Consider the following 22,294-nt stretch of genomic DNA (forward strand, 5'->3'; position numbering starts at 1 on the left):
GAATTAGAAACACATTCTGGTTTGTTTGTGACTGGCTAAGATCTTGGAGTGAGCAGAGGCCATGTCATTGTGTCAACACTTTGAATCAAGTTTGATTCTGGTTTCTAATCACTTGTGTAATTGCACAATATTGCACATTATTGATTTCATGTGACACTGGCTGTGGGAGCATTTCAATTTGTCACTACCTTGTTTCTCTGACGCTACACCGCTGCTACATTCTCTACATTGGCTCCTGTGACAGAAATACAATGAGTTCTGGTGATAAATCTTCCTCCCAACCTGTGAGGGCGCTAAAGAACGGGAAGAGAAGTATCTGGAAGGGCTGGCCTGACAGTTCGTTTCCGGGACCGGGAAGTGGGTCAGCCTGGAAAGAAGCGAGACTCTGTTGTAAGACCGTATTGATTTGACAGGTAAACGAGGGGCAGCTACAAGTAATAAGGCAGCTGCAACCGTTTACCTAGATATCATGCGGGATTACATATAGGGGCCAGGGTAACGCTGTTCTTTTCCTTCATTTGGGTTAAGCCAAGGACCGAGAAGGACGATATAGCGAATTACTGTATTACTCTGTAAAGAGTTGCGTGTGTGTGTGTTTGTGTTTGTTTGTCGCTGTAAAATAACTGTCTGTGTTTTTTGAAATCACCAGACAGCTAAAGCACATCCGGAGCTGTCGCCTTGGGCCAGCACAAGCCGGATCACCACATCACGAACTGTCACAGAATAAAGTGTATTCACTCACCACCAGCACGACTGCACGCACCCGAGACGGGTGAACGTGTTTTTGTTTCTTTATTCAGGAGTGTAACCTGTGTTTTTCATCCCCGCGCTCTACACATCGTTGTGTATTGCCGGGGCTTATTATTTTATTTCCTGGTCACTAGACCAGGAAATAAAATAAAAGCGTTTTTCACTGGATTACCGTTGTCTGCCTGTCACTCCTGCACCGCATCACCTCTACACCTGTTCCCCTTACTAACCACTTTGCCACACTCCCTATTGCTGCTTGTATCCAATTCAAAGCTCTTGTACTCACCTATCGCTTTCTTGATCTTTTTGCTCCCTTCTATCTCCAGACTATAATTTCTCCCTTCACCCCCTCTCGCCCCCTCCACTCCTCTGCTACCGGTAGATTAGCTGTACCCCCTTCCGCTCCCCTGCTTCCAGAGCCCGCTCCTTCTCCACAGTTGCCCCCTCAGTGGTGTAATGACCTACCCACGGATATCAGGACTGCTCAGTCCTTGACCACCTTCCAGTGACTCCTCAAGAAACATCTGTTCAGGCGGAATCTGTAAACCCCACAACTCTCGACTTTACTGGACTATATGGCACCCAATTGTTCCAGTACTTGCATCAGCTTGTACTTACACTGCACTGCACCATACCTGGCCATATTCTATTACTGCTCTTAATATTAACTATTTCCTGTATCGTGTATTTGATTTTACTCTTATAGGTATCCGTATTCACATTTTTTGTAATTGCTCTTACTGGAAATCTTTATCTTCCATTTATCGTACTTACTACATGCTCTTACTGGATTTTACTCATATAATCAAACATTTTTACTATAAGTTAACTGTTCTTAGTCAAACTCGCTCTCAAATGTAATTATTTACTGTATCCTTTAGTTTGCTCTTATTTGAATTTGATCTTATTTGCTACTGATTTTATTATGCTTTATAATTGCTCTTACCTGTAATGTGATATTCTGTAATATGAAATTCTGTAATGTGATATTTTGTACTGTGATAGTTTGTACTGTGATATTTTGTAAGTTGTAATTGTAAGTTGCCCTGGATAAATGCATCTGCAAATAAATAAATAAATAATGAACTTCAATGGAATTAATATCTGGCCCAAGTTTAGTACAGCACAATAAAGCAGAACTATAAGCGAATCCTGAGGGAAATAGTTAACAAATAATTACATTTAACCATCCTTGGTGTTCGACACAAAGCAAGGATGACAACAATGCTCCAGTTATTGTAAACCTGAGTAGCCATGATTTGTACTGTATGCTATCACTGAAGAACAATGTTAACTGGATTTACTGGATAAGTTTCTTCTCTCTTTCTTCTGCTCCTGCAATTTCTCTTTCACTGATGAAAAGAAAGGTGATTTTTAACATAGAGTTCAGAAACAATGTTACCATAAAACAACACATATTCATTTCTTTGCATGCATTGAGCCCACTGGGTAACACACAACACAGCAGCAAACTTCATATTCACTATGTTTACAATGGAATAAAGTTCTGGTACACAATTTACCAGCTTTTTAAAGAAGGTTTAAAACAAACCTGTTTGTAGCCTGGTTGTATTTTAATTGGTTGGGGCTGTGCTAAAATGGTACAGTTTAATGAAAGGTGAAAATTAAAAATACATTTGCGACAAACAGTATAGTAAAATAAATATTAAAAAACATATTATATCGATTCACTTCAATGGAGTGATGTGTGTTTGTACACAGAGCTCCAAAAAAAAAACACAAATACAAATGTGACAGGGTGGCTGTGCGGTGACGTCAGGTCAGAAGCAGAAAGGGAAAAACACTGACACCTGTCAGAACATGTTTTAAAAAAAAAAAAAAAAAAAAAAACAGCAGCGCTTTGTCTTCATATAAATACATAAAATTATTCATAACAATACAACAAAACAAATACAAAATAATAAACTGCACAGGGCCAGAGGGGGAGACCCCATTTTAAAAATAAATAAATAAATCCATGTACAGGGCTCCTTGCCCTGTTACAACAAATAAAAAAATACAAATACAAATCAGAAAATGCAATATCTAGTGCCTAATAGCTGCGTGTGAATGTTGGACATTATTTTCTTTAAGAGATATTTGGAAGTGATGAAGAGCGAGGTATGTTACCCAGGTACTCCTGTGAAGAAAAGCAAGTATGAGGATGAGTCGACATCGACCACAAAAGCAAAACACCGTCTGCAGACCATAGTTCTGTCGTAAGGAGTGGGACATGCAACCTTTGCATTACAGTTTTTTTTTTTTATTTGGGTGATAGTAGAATTATTATATAGACACCCAGATTGACTAGTGAATGCAACATAAATAAAGAGTTTACAGAGACGGTATGGCATACTCTGCCTGGGAGCATGACAGTGGCTGTATTGTCTCCCAAACATTTTCCCAGTTCCTTTGCATATGGATAACTTAAACTTATAATTGCTATTTGTTTGGTTAAACATGTGATATGGTTACTGTTTATGAATGTGAATGCATTATTTAAATATAGTATTGCCTATTTGCATAAGTATTAATGAATTTGTTAAACCCTTTTTGCTGATTAAATTAATTGTATTATTAGGCTTCCAAGCCGAAGGCTGGGGAAGCCTATTGTTTTTGCAGTGTTTATTTTTATTATTATTTTTGCGCACAAACAACATCGCAGAGTTATGAAAATGAATACATAAGTAGATGCCTATGGCTGGACAACCAGACTGGTGCCCCAAATGAAAAAGTCACATGGTTCGACTGCCATATTGGATCTCGTGGAAAATTTGGAAATTTTTCAAAACTCTTGACTTAATAACTTAAGTTATTATTATTATTTATTTATTTCTTAGCAGATGCCCTTATCCAGGACAACTTACAATTGTTACAAAATATCATATTATACATTATTTCACATACAATTACCCATGTATACAGTTTGGTTTTTACTGGAACAATCTAGGTAAAGTACCTTGCTCAAGGGTACAACAGCAGTGTCCCCCACCGGGGATTGAACCCACGACCCTCCGGTCAAGAGTCCAGAGCCCTAACCACTACTCCACACTGCTGCCACTGTTGGAACTATGACAATGGCAGATTGAAACAGATTGCTCACACGGCGTGGCAACCATATTGGAATTTACGTTGAAATTTTAATTCCTTAGGGAGGGCCATAGTTATTATTAAAGACATATAGGAAGTCATGTGCAGTATGAAAAACTGTCATTGCCCATGACCTCTGACATCTCCTAAAGGTCAAATGTGATGCATGACATCATCAACATACACAACTGGCTATAAAATTATTATTATTATTATTATTTATTTCTTAGCAGACGCCCTTATCCAGGGCGACTTACAATTGTTACAAGATATCACATTATTTTTACATACAATTACCCATTTATACAGCTGGGTTTTTACTGGAGCAATTTTTTTTTTTTTTTTTTTTTTTTTTAGGTAAAGTACCTTGCTCAAGGGTACAGCAGCAGTGTCCCCTACCAGGGATTGAACCCACAACCCTCCGGTCAAGAGTCCAGAGCCCTAACCACTACTCCACACTGCTGCCCTACTACTCCACACTGCTGCCCTAAAACTGCCTATAACTTCTTATCGGCTGCACCAAAACGCATGAAGTTTCACACAGATGTAGAGGACTATGGGATGTTGTGTCGTGGTCAATATGGCGGCCTTTGGTCACATGGTGTGGCAGCCATCTTGGATTTAATGAAAATTTTGGACAATATTCAACAGTCTACTTCTCATGGATGGTAAATAGCGCAGCTGTGAAAAATGTTGTACATAGTGTGCTTATGTCCACGATTGATTCTATTTCAGGAAAAATGGATCGGTCACATGGTGTGGCAGCTATGTTGGATTTTGTGTAAAATGCTTAAACGACATCTCCTCATGAACCCTTTGGCCGATTGACGTGAATCTTGGGTATACTATATCTTTGTAGTGTCCACTAAAAAAGTTATTCAGGAAAAGTTCCTACATGAACAAACATGGCTGCCATGAGCCAATCGATATGGGTAACATGCCAGTCTTGTCAATTTTTAATTTAAATTGGCTACTAACCAATAATTCCAATATTTGTGCCAAAAAAAGGCGAATCTCATGATTAGTCATACATGCCCCTGGCATTACATAGGGGCGGTCATAAGGAAACAAGCTGGCTGTTAGTGTATCAGCGCACAGAGACTATCACAGACATTTGCAGAGCTTTTTTGAGATGTTATAGTAATAAAATAACTTGGATTGCATTATTGAGGAGTTTGGTGATAAAACGAGTGATCAGGAGATGATTGATCGGTATGCACGATTATTATTATTATTATTATTATTACACCGTGTAACAATTATTTTATTTTTTTTTTGTTCCTGGGTAGTAAGTGTTATTTCCTAATTGCTTATGCTTAAAAGTATAGAAAATGGCTAATATTCCCCACAAACTTTGCTTTTGTGACCAGGACAGTGATATTTTGAAATTTACCTATTTTCCAGAACATTCCAGATAGATTCAGTGCTGAGTAAACTTGGAGTAACTTCTAGAACTTTCTAGAACTTTCCAGTAATATAAATAGTAGTATAAATACAAGGGCCTCAAGCCCACCAGTTCAGTTTAGTTCCAGCTGCCTAAGTGGATACATATCTGCATTTTTCTGAGATGGCATCAAGAGGCTTCAAGCATCCGGCAGATACATTTTGCTATGTCTGCGGCCAATTTATCAAGACAAGAGTGAAAAAGTACTCTGTGGCCTACAAGGCATATTTCGGCATGCCTGTCGGGGATCAAGACAAAACCTGGGCACCTCATTTCACCTGCGAGCACTGCAAAAAAACTCTGGAAGGTAAGATGGACAATTGTTGCTCGGAATTTTATGTTATAAAATTTGTTAAAATTTTTAAAATTGTAAAAGTTTTTAATTTTAAAATGTTTTACAATTTTCAATGTTATTGAAAAAATATATCATATACGAAAAATGTTGCATCAAGACCTTGCTGGACGCCTTGAAGTATGATGAGTACGGCTGGGAGGTCATAGGAGACTTCAAAATGGTGGCATTCCTAATGGGTCTCCAAGGCGGTTTTACCAAGTTTCCCTGCTATCTTTGCCTTTGGGACAGCAGGGACACCAAGGCGCACTACCACAGGCGGGACTGGCCACAGCGGACCGAGTTCTCTGTGGGGAGGAACAACGTCAAGTGGGAGCCACTGGTGGACCCCCGGAAGGTGCTGATGCCACCACTACACATCAAATTGGGTCTTATGAAACAATTTGTCAGAGCTCTAGATAAGGAGTCGCAGCCTTCAAGTACCTTCAAGACTTCTTCCCTAAGCTGTCTGAGGCAAAGGTCAAAGCCGGTGTCTTCGTCGGACCACAGATAAAGAAGATCCTGGAGTGCAATGAATTCCCCAAGAAGCTCATTAGTAAGGAGAAAGCGGCTTGGAACAGCTTTGTCGCAGTGGTTCGGGGCTTCCTGGGCAATCACAAGGCCGAAAACTATGTGGAGCTGGTTGAGACTCAGGTAAAGAACTACGGCACAATGGGCTGTAGGATGTCCCTCAAAGTCCATATCCTTGATGCTCATCTTGATAAATTCAAGGAGAACATGGGAGCGTACTCAGAGGAGCAAGGCGATAGCTTCCACCAGGATATACTGGACTTTGAATGCCGCTACCAAGGACAGTATAATGAGAACATGATGGGAGACTACATTTGGGGGCTGATTCGTGAAAGTGATTTACAGTATAATCGGAAATCTCAAAAAACTACTCACTTCTAAATCGTTTGTAGTCATTTTTGTATTACTTTAGTAAAAATACATGTTAATTTGGATTCATATGTTGTTTTTTTCTGACTTTATGTGAACGAAAAGACACAAATTTGCCCGTTTTCTCATTGGAAATAGGTAAATTTCAAAATATCACTGTCCTGGTCACAAAAGCAAAGTTTGTGGGGAATAATAGCCATTTTCTATACTTTTGAGGCATAAGCAATTAGGAAATAACACTTACCACCCAGGAATAAAAATTGTGTTACATAGTGTTATTATTATTTATTTCTTCGCATATGTGAAAGTGATAGCTAACGAAAGGGTGGGGCGGGGCTGGAGATGCCTAGTGAGTACTTTGTTGATATGCAGGGCCTTTGAAACCCGTTTGACTGTGGAAAAAAAGACTTTTAAACAGCGCGTCTAAAATTAACTGCGCGTGTAAAAATAAATTGGACCTGACGCGCCTGATGCGCACTTAATAAATGGACTGCAAAGGGTAAAAAGTCTGTGTAATACACTTTCATATGCTGCGGTTTCTGCAGTTTATTTGAGACAATTATTAAATGTGTTCTGATCTTTATCTATACCTGTAGCTCCGCTGTGACCAAACGTTATTTCAATTAGAATGTTGGTAACCATGGTTTTGTTGCATGTTGAATATGATAAATGGGTTTCGCTAAATGAGACGTTTCTCAATGGCATAAAAAGTTTTTTTATAGCATAAAGGTTGATTTCACCCATTCTCTGCTTGAATGGAAAAATAAAGATAGAAAAAAATGGTAAATTCTTTCTAAAATAAAAGTCGATTTTAATCGTCGATTTGGCAAAAAAATAAAACTCGAATAGTAGCAAGTCTATGTGTGACGGAAAGCATACCAGTCAAATCCTACTAATACATTTCATGTTGAATTTCGTGTTTTATTTTTGTGTGCTAGTTTTATGATCTTAAATTGAAAAGAGCAATCTAGGCCAACGAAAGGAATGTATAAAACTGAGCAATCACCGAGTGACGATTCTGACTGTCTGGTCAACACAAAAACATCAGGCCTAAACAAAGAAGTCAACACTAAGCCCAAACTTAATCAGCAAACTTCTCATCAGACAGAACCTTCAATATCTGAACAAGAGCAAAGAAACTCCCTGAACTAAATCAGCAAAGTTCTCATCAAGTTGTAAATCCTGGAATGCGTGGAGACAGCAGCCATTAGAAATATCAGTGAGGGTATATATCCCCCTGTCCCTCCAGTGTGGAAGAGAGGTGCAAAACTGTGAAATATAGGAGAGTGAGTTGGGTTTTTGTGTGCTTCTCCACTAAGTGCCAAACAGTAACTAACTGTGTGATTATGGGGCCAAACCGTAGCTTACAATGTCTGAGAGCAATATAGGAGTAGATTAAATCTTGGGTATGAGTACACCAAGAGACAGGAGCATTATTGTCAAACCATATAGTAAGAGGGCACAGAACAAATAACAAAAAATAAAATGTAAAGTTTGGGAATGATAAACCTCATGTACACTTCTCCCGCTGTAAAGTGGAGAAGGTGCAGGCGTCTACCCTTCCATATAAATTTGGAAGTTAAAAAGTGCAATTTATCCCAGTATCCTATAGTGGGGGAGAGGGGGATCATAGAGCTTATAAAATTAACATGTGGGAGCACATTCATTTTAACTATAGAGATACGCACTTGAAATTAATTAGGAAGTTGAGACCACCTATCTAAATCTGTCTCCACCTTTTAAAAAAAAAATAATTGAAATTAGTTATTACAGTAGAGTGTAAGCAGGGATAGATCTCTACATCCAGATATTTAAAGTGCTGAACCACCGATCTGTTCGAGGGCAAAATTATATTTCTCATTGCTCCATTCAGGGCTAATAGTGCCCAATTGATTTTATATCCCGATAGCAAACTGAAGTTATCAAAAATAGTAGTCAATAAGTGAGGAACTGCTTGAGACACATTTTCGACAAACAGTAATACGTCATCTGCATAAAGCGAACATTGAGTATTATTAATGGTGATGGGAGTATAATCAACCAACTGAAGAACAGCCTGAGCAATCGGTTCGAGTGACAGGGCGAGCAGCAGAGGAGAGAGGGTTTCCCTGGAGATGTTAAATTGGGGAGAACACTCTTTGCCTGTCAACACCATCGCTGTGGGATTAGCATACAAGACCGTAGTCTGAGTGAACGGTGGAGTGTAGGATGGAGACCCGGACCATGCGGGTAGCGACGGTTGGGGAAACGCTGCAGAGTGCAGCACCTTTATTTTGTAGTTTTGTTTTCCCTTTTTCTTTGTGCCTTTTGTTTTCATTATTATTTTGAGTGCACTGGACTGCCTACCGTATTGGTAACCCTGTGGTCCTGTTTACTGTTGCCAGTATTCAGGCCACGGACAACAGCGCCCTCTGCAGGTAAGAATAAATGAGTGTGCCTGAGCAGCGTTACAAATCTAATTCTGTCTCCTGTGTGTCAGTGAATTGCCCACCAGCCTTCCACACACTATTAACATCTCTAGTAAAAAAAAGCCCTTCTCAACTGCAGAATGCATCATATCAAGCAAAAGAGGACCTAACTGATACCAAAAAGTCAAAAAAAATTCCAGAGGAATGCCTTCGAATCCTGGGGATTTACCCTTATTCATATCTTGAAGAACGTCTTTAAGTTCAGCTAAAGATATCGGAGTGCCGAGGACAGCTGCTTCATAGTCCGAAAGGTGCAGCAATTGCAGCTTTTGAAGAAACTGCATGCAGTTGTTTTTGTCATGAGGAACGTCAGAACTATAAAGTTTGGAATAAAAAGAGCGAAATGCCAAATTTATTTGTACAGGGCCTGAAAGTATATCTCCCTTTGGAGATTTAACAAATATAATGTTTGTGAAGTGCTCGTTAGCCCGGAGTGTCAGAAGATGCTAGAAGGAGAGGTAGAAGATGACTAGGTCTCGAGCCATTGAAATAATAGTGCTGCCTAGCTCTATGAATAAGGAATCCAGCCCGCTGCCTGAGTAAAAGATTAAGCTCTTTTCTAATGAAATCCCATTCCACTGCAGTGTTAGCAGATAAATTAGAATGTAAAGTATTTTCTAGAAATGCCAGCTTGATTTCTAATTCTTTAATTCTATTATTAGTATTTATTTCTCCTCGACACATACTTCTTGTTCTGAAACTGGAGCTGTGATGCGAGTCTTGCTATTGGAAGGTGAAGCTTCTGTTCTGTTGTGAGAGGAACTGCACACAGTGTTACTTATACTAGCAGGGGCGGGTCTAGACTTGTAGCTTGACTGGTTCACAAAATCCCTGTGACCCCACCCCACCTCAACACATTTATAACATACTTTTAGGGCAGTTTTGAACACATTTGCAGGTAAATGCATGTAACACATTAAGAGTACAATTATAATATGCAATACTTGGAGTTACTCAAATATGAAAATAGTTTAAAAGTGTAAAAGCTTCTGATGTTTCCACTTTCTCTGTATAAAATGAATTCAACTGCTGATGTGCAGGTGTTTTAGTTTGTTGCATCACATTCTGAATTCTGATATCCTTTCAGTTTTGTAACTGCTGAACCCCAGATTTGTAAAGGACTTGTATAACCTGTCAAGTTTCTCTGCATGTTGTCCTGTTTTTCTACCAAAAACTATGCAGTATTTGCAGTTGGCTCCGTCATCAACTGCTGAATAAAGCAACCAAGAAAACTGTGAGCCATTTCCTCCTAAATGACCCAGCTTTGTTGTGTGAGGTCTTCTGCTTTGGGGAAGCATATTTCTCATGAGGCTGCCATGGCTGTATGAAAAGCTCACAGCGCTTTGCATCTGACAGAGTGTGTGTTCTTACAATATAGTGCACTGTCACTGAGGTGGCTATTCTCAGCAGAAGCACCTGCATCTAATTCTGCAAAGACAAAATAGTTTTGTTTCTTTGGTTTATTTCTATTATAAAGGTTTTTTCATACAGTGTTTTTTCCTCCTGTACCCTGATCCTGTGCTCTTGATTCATGATCGCTCGCTGGGACAGTGCTGCAGCAGGGTGCTCTGAACCTGTGCTCTTGTCTCATGATGGCTCGCTGGGACAGTGCTGCAGCAGGGTGCTCTGAACCTGTGCTCTTGTCTCATGATGTCTCGCTGGGAGAGTGCTGCAGCAGGGTACTCTTCTGGGAAATGGTAGACTTTAAAATAAATCGAAACTCAGTAATAATGAAACATAAGGAAGACGCATGATGGAGTTGAAATAAAAAAATCACAAATGAACCTTGAAGGGCCTGCATTGCACATGTAAAGTTACCCATGAGTTTACCAGCTCTCTTCATCTGAAACAGAGTTTATTTTTGCCAGACAGAAAATCTAACGCATAGTATACTTGCATATCTGTGGAGAGTGAGAACAAGTGAAATATCAACTTATCTCTGTGATCTTGACTGAAAAGTCAGAGCTCACTCCTTTCACACCTTTCTGTATACTTCTCTTAATCCGAAATGTCATCTGGAAAATAATGCACATCTTTGGGGTCATTGTATGAAGAAGATTCAGACCCTGGTAATCATCCCAAGAAGAGTGAATGTGGCTGTGAGAAGACAGGGGTCAATCAGACACCGTATCAGTCTGAATGCACAGTTCATGCCTATTAGGAGAAATCACACCACAGACACATTTATTACTGTCAACTACGTGGTGTGCTGATGTGCTGTGGCCTGTATATTTTCATCTTAATATAGATGCAAAATACTTTGCCATTTAAGAATGAAACAGCAATTGTTTGAAAAGGGAAAATACCTTCATTTGAATTTAAACTGAATTGAATTTCTATTTTATAAGAGTGTGACAAGTCAGCCAGTGGTGAAGCAGGTAAACACAGGAAACATTGGAAACGTCACTTCTCCCTCACACTACGGCCTGGATTCAATCACATTTATGGCAGCGCCATAGCCACTAAAATATGGCGGCCCCATAAATTGTAATTGAATGTATACTGAGCATCAAAAGAAACTTATCACTATTATAACACATTTGTTTAAAACAAAAATAAGGTATGTAAATGATGGACATTGACGAAATGTTTTTTGGTTTCTTTTTAATCACTCGATGACTATGACTGAAGCATATGCACTTAACCACCTAATTAGTGAGACAGTTGATTGGACACTGGATATGGAGTGATTTCAGCTGTTGAATTGCAAGCTTGAATTAAAGCAATAAACAAAATCACAAAAAAAACAATATGCCACATCTGTCAAGACAGCAGCGCCTTCGTGCGATTGGCATGTTGGAGGCTGGACTAGGGCAGCGTGCTCACAGCCAGCAATTTCAAACCTGGCGAGATGGTATAACCAGACACACTCTGTCAATGACATGCCATGAACTGGGAGACCAAGAGTCACAACACCTGCCCAAGATTGACAGATCATTTTGCAGCATCTCTGTGATGTCAATTGTTAATCCACACAATAAAAAGTCACTGCATCTGCTCTAAAGCAATAAACAAAATCACAAAAAAAAACAATATGCCACATCTGTCAAGACAGCAGCGCCTTCGTGTGATTGGCATGTTGGAGGCTGGACTAGGGCAGCGTACTGTGGCTCGTCGCCTTGGGTGCTCACAGCCAGCAATTTCAAACCTGGCGAGATGGTATAACCAGACACACTCTGTCAATGACATGCCATGAACTGGGAGACCAAGAGTCACAACACCTGCCCAAGATTGACAGATCATTTTGCAGCATCTCTGTGATGTCAATTGTTAATCCACACAATAAAAAGTCACTGCATCTGCTCTAAAGCAATAAACAAAATCACAAAAAAAAACAATATGCCACATCTGTCAAGACAGCAGCGCCTTCGTGTGATTGGCATGTTGGAGGCTGGACTAGGGCAGCGTGCTGTGGCTCGTCGCCTTGGGTGCTCACAGCCAGCAATTTCAAACCTGGCGAGATGGTATAACCAGACACACTCTGTCAATGACATGCCATGAACTGGGAGACCAAGAGTCACAACACCTGCCCAAGATTGACAGATCATTTTGCAGCATCTCTGTGATGTCAATTGTTAATCCACACAATAAAAAGTCACTGCATCTGCTCTAAAACAGAGTTTGTCATTTTTCAATCACATCTAATGAATTTTATCCAAATATAAGTGGTAAGTTTCTTTTGATGTTCAAATATAAGTGATACATTTCTTTTGAATCTCAGTATATTTTATTATTACTTGCCTTACAGGTGAATCAATCAGCTACTTTTTAATTGATCTGAGTGTTTATTAGTCATCCAATGAGGGTGCTGGTTTCTGGGAATGTAGGAATGTGGCTGGAAAGGACAAGAGAGACCCTATCCCTGTCAAACCATCACCTAGACACAGAATAGACACTAATAATGTGACAGGGGACACGTTACCCTAACACAAGAGGGCTGTGGGATGAATGCATCTTATTATACAATGGCAAGGATTGTCCTGCTATTCATTCATTATGTGACATCATAGTGGTGTTGATCTCTCAGAACATCGCCAGGGCTCTCTTTAATCCTATATGTGTGAGTTGTTTTTAATTTCCATTGCTCTCATAGCCGTTGTATAATAACAGTATGAAACTCCAGAGTGTGTATCGCTGTGGGATAATGGCACTTGAGACCGCTTCATGCATTTCATCTTCACTTCCTAACATGTATTATTGGTGACACTGTTTGTTAGTGTACCAATGTCATGTCTGTGTTTTATTGGGTGTGTTTCAAATGGAAATGTTCCAGGTTTCATTTAGTACAGTACAGTTCAATTGGGCTTTTACAACATTAAACAGTCTAGTTCAGCTGGCAGATTGTTACAGTGGAATCAGAAAACCAATCAAGTCTAAACCCAAGATAGAGCAGGTCAGTGAATGTGGTTTGGAATCTGTGCAGGAGGGTCATTGTGTCAGAGACTCCATAAAATGACAGAGTGCCAACATTAAAGTCCAGATACACTCCTATTCTGTGGGAGCGGGGGGCAGTTATGGCAGTGTGATTGTTATTGTGCCAGGCAGAGAAACTAGAGTCAGAGCAGAACAAACTCCAGGACTTGTCATTACATCCAAGAAGACAGGAACGATCCCCTCCTTTCCTGTCGATTCCTTTATATGTGACTCCTATAGAAGCCCCTCCCCCACTGCACTCAATCTCCCAGTAACAGCGAGTCCCAGACAAACCCTCTCTGCAAAGCACTTGGGGCCAGTAGTCAAATCTCTCTGAGTGATCAGGACATCGCTGGGTCTCTCTTTTCTGGGTCACCTTTCTGTTCCCTTCAGACAGACGGAGGTTTTTATGCGCTGTGTTGTGGTCCAGTGTGAGCCGACAGGAATCTGATTGAAGAGAAGAGAACGGTAGAGGAGAGACGGTTAGAAAAGTTAAATCACTGAGAAAATCAACAGTCAAGGTTCTGCATCCTCAAATCACTCCCTCCTCCCTGCTTCATTAGTCCCTGCACCCTCCTCCATGCTCACTCCTCCCTTCTCCCTGCTCTCTCCTCTATGCTCCCTCCTCCCTGCTCTCTCCTCCCTGCTCCATGCTCACTCCTCCCTCCTGCCACCTCCTCCATGCTCTATGCTCCCTCTGCCCTGCTCCATGCTCCCTCTATCCTCTATGCTCTATCCTCTATGCTCCCTTCTCTTAGCTCCATACTCCCTGCTCACTCCTACCTGCTCCCTACTGCCTCCCTTTTACCTGGTCCCTTCTCTTTGCTCTATCCTCCCTGCTGCTTTTCTCTGCTTCCTTCTCTATGCTTACTCCTTCATGCTCCCCCCTCTCTTCGCCATGCTCTTTGCTGCATCCTCCCTTTTCCCTGCTCCCTGCTCCCCCCTGAATTACCCTCCTCCCTCCTCCCTCCTGTATGTTCCCTCCTCCTTCAATGGTCCTTCCTCCCTGCTCCCTCCTCTCTGCACCCTCCTCTTTGCTCCCTCCTCCATGCTCCCTGCTATTTTATAGACAAGTATATTTAGACTGTGATGTTTAAGGTTGATAGCTTTGATCTATAATTCTTGAGATTGATTCCTGACTTTGAAATAAGTGCTCTCTTTTTATTTTTCTGTCTTCAATAAACTGCTGCTATTAATTAAACCCTATTTCTGTTTGATTGTTTTGTTCATTTTAATTCCTTGATCTTATCGCACTTCATCAATTGGAACCAATCAAATGCAACTCTGCATACAATTACAGTTCACTTAATGTTCCTACAGGGTATGTTTTGACATTTTACCCACTCAGACCGTTGCTTACTAAATATCTCCAATAGAATATTGTCCACTCTTCAAATATCTGTCTAATATTTTAATGAGCAATCCATCCCACAAGGGCAGTGATACTGCAATATACATTTACTACAAGCACAGGATGACTGGGAGGGATAGCTGTTCATTTTACCCCACAATTGGTTTTACATGCATTAAAAGTTGGGATGATCTAATCAGGGATAGCAAGATATTTAGGGAGAGAAAGTGTGGAAAAACAGCCAACAAATACCCCACCCCAGTCATTCTGCATGTATTCTTCTGTCCCAATACTTCTTGGAGAGGAGTGTAGATTAATGGCTTCACAATTACTAATAAATAATAATAATAATAATAATAATAATAATAATAATAATAATAATAATAATAATAATAATAATAATAATAATAATAATAATTGCTGCCCTCAACCTCCACCCCTCCCTGTTCTGTAGTGTTATCTCTTCTCACAGTGGAGTGACACATCTTTCAATCAAATGTTTCAGTGAAAACAGACTTACATTTTAAAAACTCAGCTCTGTTCCTTGGCTCTGGTGCCTGCAGACTGTAAACTGAAACTTCATACACTGGGCAGAAAAAGAGGGAGAAATGGAATTGAAACATGTGGCTTAATACACAACACACACAAGACTCCAAACAGCAATCTGAAAAGAAACAAGGCTTATTCACAGCATTTCAGGGTGTAAAAATCCGTACTTCAAGATGTTCACGATTACAATGAATATGTATTCCTTCCATATCGGTGCAGCAGCCAAAGTCAATGTGAACACGTCTAACACTGCACTGGAGTCTTGTGTTCATTCCTCTCCATCACATATCTTTGCCCAACAGTACGGTGTCCATATTAGGACACCCTTGTGCATCAAATCCTCCCTGCTCCCTCCTCCATGCTCCCTCCCCATGCTCCTCCCTCTTCCATGCTCCCTCCTCCCTGCAGTCTCTTCCATTCTTCATGCTCCCTCCTCCCTGTTTATTCCTCCCTGTTGCCTATCTCCCGTCTCCTCCCTGCTCTCTGCTCCCTCTTCAATGCTCTCCTCCATGCTGCCTGCTCTCTCCTCCCTGCTTCCTCTACCAAAGGAATCTATTTCACACCAACCTGTTTTGGTTATTTTGACTAATTCCTCCTTGCAGAAGTCCTCAATATGGTCTTTAAGTTCAGATACAGCTTTCCTCACAGCCCCAAAATAGATGTCTGTATTGACAGTAACGCTGGGTAAGTCTCCAGCTTCAGGAGGGGCACAGAGAGGCTGGAAATTCTACAACAGGAAAGTGGAGAAAATTAGTTTTCAGTGAAACAGAATGGGGTCCAAAACATTCCTGGGGAAAAGCAAGGATTCATTCAATTGGAGAGTTCTGTCTGAAACCGTCCCAGTTATGGACTTGAGATTTTCTAACAAGCAGTGATGTTACCTGTAGAAAATGGATGTGATCCTCTGTCTCTGAAAGCTGTTTCACCTCAATGTTTCTCCTCCTTAGCTCAGCAATCTCCTGCTCCAGTTTCTTCATGCGTCCTTCAGCCTGATTCACTGCAGCCTTCTTGTTAGCTCCAATCAGCTCAATAACCTCAATGTGGATCTTCTCAATGGATCGGATCAGCTCAGTAAAGATCTTCTCATTTTCCTTTATTTCTATGCATGTAGATCTCTGAGTGAAAGAACACAGTACCAAAATGATATCAAACAGTGATATTCTGTAAACTCCCTTAGATTTGCACAAGTCCATTTATCATTTTAGAAATATTTTCTTATAGATGTTGGATTACACTAAAGACAAGCATAAAAAGTTACTGTAGTTCATATCTTCAGTCTGATCTAAAACAGTGTTAAACATTCGTGGATATTTGTAAATTACGTTTGTTCCTTATTTTAATAATGATGATAATAACACCCTCTTGTCAATACCCACTTTAAGTAACTTCACAGCCTGTTTCAGCTTCTCCACTTCTTTCAGTCTCTCCTTGATTCTCTGTTGTATTTCTGTCTGTGTCTCTCCAAGCTGCTTCTGTGTAGAAACACAGTGACTCACAAAAGTCAATCATTATAAAAGGCAATCCCCTTTTAAAGTTTGTGTTTCTGTGTCGAGTCTTGTTTACACAGCTGCTGCAGGCATTTGACTTGCTTTGAGATCAAGCAGAATGCACAGAACTAGGCTTGGGATGATTTACGAGAACTCAGTAACAATGTGCAGTTTTGAAAGAAACACATGCTTTAGCAAACTTCTATTAAAAAATAATATAAGTTCTGCAAGCCATTTTTTTTAGCCTGTCTTCCATTATCAGGGTCACCTGTATAGTGAAATTGTCCCCAAACCTTCCAGGACATCTTTTCTGTCAGTAACCAATCAGCTGCTTCCCTTATTGAGTGACATGCTTTGCAGCCAGAAAATACTGCTGGGATGAAATGACCAAGGAGGTAAAGCAGAAGGCAAGCAATCTGAGAGCTTTCTTTCCCTCGTGTTCTACCAGATATAACCAGGGCTTCATCTGATAGGATAAAATCTATCTATCTATCTATCTATCTATCTATCTATCTATCTATCTATCTATCTATATATATATATATATATATATATATATATATATATATATATATATATATATATATATATATATATATATATACAGTGCCTTGCGAAAGTATTCGGCCCCCTTGAACTTTGCGACCTTTTGCCACATTTCAGGCTTCAAACATAAAGATATGAAACTGTAATTTTTTGTGAAGAATCAACAACAAGTGGGACACAATCATGAAGTGGAACGAAATTTATTGGATATTTCAAACTTTTTTAACAAATAAAAAACTGAAAAATTGGGCATGCAAAATTATTCAGCCCCCTTAAGTTAATACTTTGTAGCGCCACCTTTTGCTGCGATTACAGCTGTAAGTCACTTGGGGTATGTCTCTATCAGTTTTGCACATCGAGAGACTGAAATTTTTGTCCATTCCTCCTTGCAAAACAGCTCGAGCTCAGTGAGGTTGGATGGAGAGCATTTGTGAACAGCAGTTTTCAGTTCTTTCCACAGATTCTCGATTGGATTCAGGTCTGGACTTTGACTTGGCCATTCTAACACCTGGATATGTTTATTTGTGAACCATTCCATTGTAGATTTTGCTTTATGTTTTGGATCATTGTCTTGTTGGAAGACAAATCTCCATCCCAGTCTCAGGTCTTTTGCAGACTCCATCAGGTTTTCTTCCAGAATGGTCCTGTATTTGGCTGCATCCATCTTCCCATCAATTTTAACCATCTTCCCTGTCCCTGCTGAAGAAAAACAGGCCCAAACCATGATGCTGCCACCACCATGTTTGACAGTGGGGATGGTGTGTTCAGGGTGATGAGCTGTGTTGCTTTTACGCCAAACATAACGTTTTGCATTGTTGCCAAAAAGTTCGATTTTGGTTTCATCTGACCAGAGCACCTTCTTCCACATGTTTGGTGTGTCTCCCAGGTGGCTTGTGGCAAACTGTAAATGACACTTTTTATGGATATCTTTAAGAAATGGCTTTCTTCTTGCCACTCTTCCATAAAGGCCAGATTTGTACAGTACACGACTGATTGTTGTCCTATGGACAGAATCTCCCACCTCAGCTGTAGATCTCTGCAGTTCATCCAGAGTGATCATTGGCCTCTTGGCTGCATCTCTGATCAGTCTTCTCCTTGTATGAGCTGAAAGTTTAGAGGGACGGCCAGGTCTTGGTAGATTTGCAGTGGTCTGATACTCCTTCCATTTCAATATTATCGCTTGCACAGTGCTCCTTGGGATGTTTAAAGCTTGGGAAATCTTTTTGTATCCAAATCCGGCTTTAAACTTCTCCACAACAGTATCTCGGACCTGCCTGGTGTGTTCCTTGTTCTTCATGATGCTCTCTGCGCTTTAAACGGACCTCTGAGACTATCACAGTGCAGGTGCATTTATACGGAGACTTGATTACACACAGGTGGATTCTATTTATCATCATTAGTCATTTAGGTCAACATTGGATCATTCAGAGATCCTCACTGAACTTCTGGAGAGAGTTTGCTGCACTGAAAGTAAAGGGGCTGAATAATTTTGCACGCCCAATTCAGTTTTTTATTTGTTAAAAAAGTTTGAAATATCCAATAAATTTCGTTCCACTTCATGATTGTGTCCCACTTGTTGTTGATTCTTCACAAAAAATTACAGTTTCATATCTTTATGTTTGAAGCCTGAAATGTGGCAAAAGGTCACAAAGTTCAAGGGGGCCGAATACTTTCGCAAGGCACTGTATATATATATATATATATATATATATATATATAACATGTACAATAAAAAGTGCTTTCCTGTTCCATGAATTTAATGACAAAGTGCACTGTAACGATGTATATTAGAGGATGCAACATCTATACGAGTAAGAACATTAACAGTTTTGTTTTACACCACAAATGGCAAAACGCCATAAAAAAAACCCTAAAAACCCAGCGCTCTTAACAGCAGTGTCTCCTGTTCATCACATTAATCGCTCCGCTGCTGGTATTGTTCAAGCCTAAAGATTATGTTTAAACACGGTGAGGCAAAGGGGGGCATGCAGCTCCCAATACCAGCAATAAAGCACCCCCCCCCCCCCCCCCCCCCCCCCCGATCCACAAGCAGAGGAGAATTTGTGGGAGCCGCTGTAAATCTATGGCAGTACACAGTCTAAAAACAACAATGCTGTCCCTCTTCCTTTGTGATTAGATCTGGTACCCTTTAGTTTACAAAGGAGCATTGGATATAACATGTGTTTCTTTCAACACTGCATATTTGAGTCTACAGTATACAGTGAATGAAAGAGCTTGCATGACAGGTAAGATCTATAATCTTATTGTGTTCACTGCCAGCACAATCCTATCAGAACATTTGAAGCAAGACAGAAAACATGGTGGATCCAATGTATTATATATTTTTATATTAATGGATCTCAATGAATAAAGAATCAGTGGTTCAGTGATACAATTTATTAATAAACTCCCATTAATTGTATGATGTAGCTCAGCCTCTACAGCCTGATCTAAAGAGAAACTGCAGAACCTTTAAACAGACATGTTAAATTTCCCTGGGTTAGTTATAACACAATAGTTCAAACCCTTACCTGTTTCCCAGTCCTTTCTGTCTCAGTGGAGACTGTATCATGGCTCCTGTGTTTACCTTGTGTACACAACAAGCAAATACAGGTCTGATCAGTTCTACAGAAGACCTCACATAATCGCTGGTGTTCAGCACAAAGCTTCTGCTCCAGATTTCCAATTGCATTGATCAGCTTGTGCCTCTTGAAAGCAGCCCCCTCATAGTGTGGCTTGACGTGTGTTTCACAGTAAGAGGCCAGGCACGTCAAACAAGATTTCACAGCTTTGAACTTTCTCCCAGTGCAGAAATCACACGGCACATCTCCAGGTCCAGCATAACTTTGAGCAGGAGGAGGTTTGAGTCCTGTCTTTTTTAATTTCTCCACAACTTCAGCCAGCATGGTGTTTCTGCGCAGAACAGGCCTTGGGGTAAAGGTCTCTCTGCACTGGGGGCAGCTGTAGACACCTGTATGATCAGTCTGATCCCAGCAGTTCTTAATACACCCCATACAGTAACTGTGTCCACATGCTGTAGTGACTGGGTCCTTCAATAGCTCCAGACACACTGAACAGCTAAACTGGTCATGCGCTACCAGAATATTCGCTTCTGCCATTTCTGCTGCAGTGAGACAGAGAGACTGACGATTTCACAAGAAACAAAACTTCACTGTGCTGATTTCCTGGAGTTGTGTAAAGCTTTAAGAGGCGGGGCTTAGACTGAGGCCAGGTTTAGACAAGCAGGGGGAGCAGAAACTGCTGAATCAGTTATTCCAGGAAACCGTTTCTAAATCCCCCAACAAATATTACAATGTTAAGATTAGCAATTAAACAACTGATATTAACAACTGTTTACATAAGAACATAAGAAAGTTTACAAACGAGAAGAGGCTATTCAGCCCATCTTGTTCGTTCGGTTGTTAGTTGCTTATTGATCCCAGATTCTCATCAAGCAGCTTCTTGAAGGATCCCAGGGTGTCAGCTTCAACAACATTACTGGGGAGTTGGTTCCAGACCCTCACAATTCTCTGTGTAAAAAAGTGACTCCTATTTTCTGTTCTGAATGCCCCTTTATCTAATCTCCATTTGTGACCCGTGGTCCCTGTTTATTTTTTCAGTTTGAAAAAGTCCCCTGGGTCAACACTGTCAATACCTTTTAGAATTTTAAATGCTTGAATCAGATCGCCGCGTAGTCTTCTTTGTTCAAGACTGAACAGATTCAATTCTTTTAGCCTGTCTGCATACGACATGCCTTTTAAACCCAGGATAATTCTTGTTGCTCTTCTTTGCACTCTTTCCAGAGCAGCAATATCCTTTTTGTAACGAGGTGACCAGAACTGAACACAATATTCTAGGTGAGGTCTTACTAATGCATTGTAAAGTATTAACATTATTTCCCTTGATTTAAATTCAACACTTCTCACAATATATCCGAGCATATTGTTGGCCTTTTTTTATAGCTTCCCCACATTGTCTAGATGATGACATTTCTGAGTCAACATAAACTCCTAGGTATTTTTCATAGATTCCTTCTTCAATTTCAGTATCTCCCATATGATATTTATAATGCACATTTTTATTGCCTGCATGAAAGACTTTACACTTTTCTCTATAAATGTCATTTCCCATGTGACCGCCCAGTTCTGAATGCTGTCTAGATCATTTTGAATGACCTTTGCTGCTGTAACAGTGCTTGCCACTCCTCCTATTTTTGTGTCGTCTGCAAATTTAACAAGTTTGCTTACTATACCAGAATCTAAATCATTAATGCAGATTTCTCATGAAAATTAATCATTGTTATTGCAATAATATACATTCTACGATTCCATCAATTCGATTACTAATACATCTATTCAAATCTTCAAAGTAAACTTAAGATCCATATTATAAATAAACAAGTTCATTTTAATATACGCCTATTTCATTCTGCTTTTAATGTTCAGTACAAGGGCTTACTTAATATTCATGATAAAGGAGGAGGCGGGCAGTCGCATTCTACGTGACCTAATTTTGGCGCTTCAAAAAAGTCAAGCACATTTTGAATCCAGCATCATATCAACACAGCAAAGCCAAGGTTTTATTTTCAGCCACTAGATGGCAGTATAAACCCATTGTTTTGGGAAGGTCCCCACGGAAATCTGCAGTCAAATTTCCTGAAATCTGCAAAGAGAAAAAAGCGCGTTTCTCTGCAAAGAACTTGTCAAATTCTGAGGCAAAGAGTTTTTAATGAAAAACAGTGTTGCCGAGTATTAATAAATAAGAAAAAGTCACAGTTAGTTAAATTCAATGTTTTATTAAATCACATAAAAAAAACCTGAAAAAACCAGAACAAACATGTTTGCCATATTTTATGGAAATCAAAGAATAAGAAAAAAAAATTCAAAAAATAACATACAATAAAGCAAACTTAATTTCACTTTTTTTAAAACTGTTACAGCCCTGACTATTGATGCCATTTTTAAA

General features: G+C 39.9%; 1 protein-coding gene across 1 annotated transcript; it reads right to left on the reverse strand.

The window, feature by feature from the left end:
- Positions 1-10,938: 10,938 nt before the first annotated feature.
- LOC117432936 (tripartite motif-containing protein 16-like) lies at positions 10,939-20,511 on the reverse strand. Its single transcript, XM_059016134.1, has 6 exons — positions 19,861-20,511; positions 16,673-16,768; positions 16,178-16,411; positions 15,864-16,023; positions 15,268-15,333; positions 10,939-13,843 (listed from the first exon to the last, which is right to left on the reverse strand). Exons 1-6 carry the CDS (start codon positions 20,446-20,448, stop codon positions 13,308-13,310), a joined length of 1,680 nt encoding a protein of 559 aa, XP_058872117.1. The 5' UTR covers positions 20,449-20,511; the 3' UTR covers positions 10,939-13,307.
- Between the last annotated feature and the right edge of the window lie 1,783 nt (positions 20,512-22,294).

Source organism: Acipenser ruthenus, chromosome 52 (genome assembly GCF_902713425.1).
Source record: "Acipenser ruthenus chromosome 52, fAciRut3.2 maternal haplotype, whole genome shotgun sequence".
Lineage (NCBI taxonomy): Eukaryota > Metazoa > Chordata > Actinopteri > Acipenseriformes > Acipenseridae > Acipenser > Acipenser ruthenus.

Coding starts and splice junctions, on each gene's coding strand:
- LOC117432936 (XM_059016134.1), bottom strand. CDS start 20,448: ATGGCAGAAGCGAATATTCTGGTAGCGCATGACCAGTTTAGCTGTTCA. Junction 16,769..19,860: donor CAGAAAGGACTGGGAAACAG/GTAAGGGTTTGA, acceptor GTTTCTACACAG/AAGCAGCTTGGAGAGACACA. Junction 15,334..15,863: donor AGTCAAAATAACCAAAACAG/GTTGGTGTGAAA, acceptor TTTTCTGCCCAG/TGTATGAAGTTTCAGTTTAC.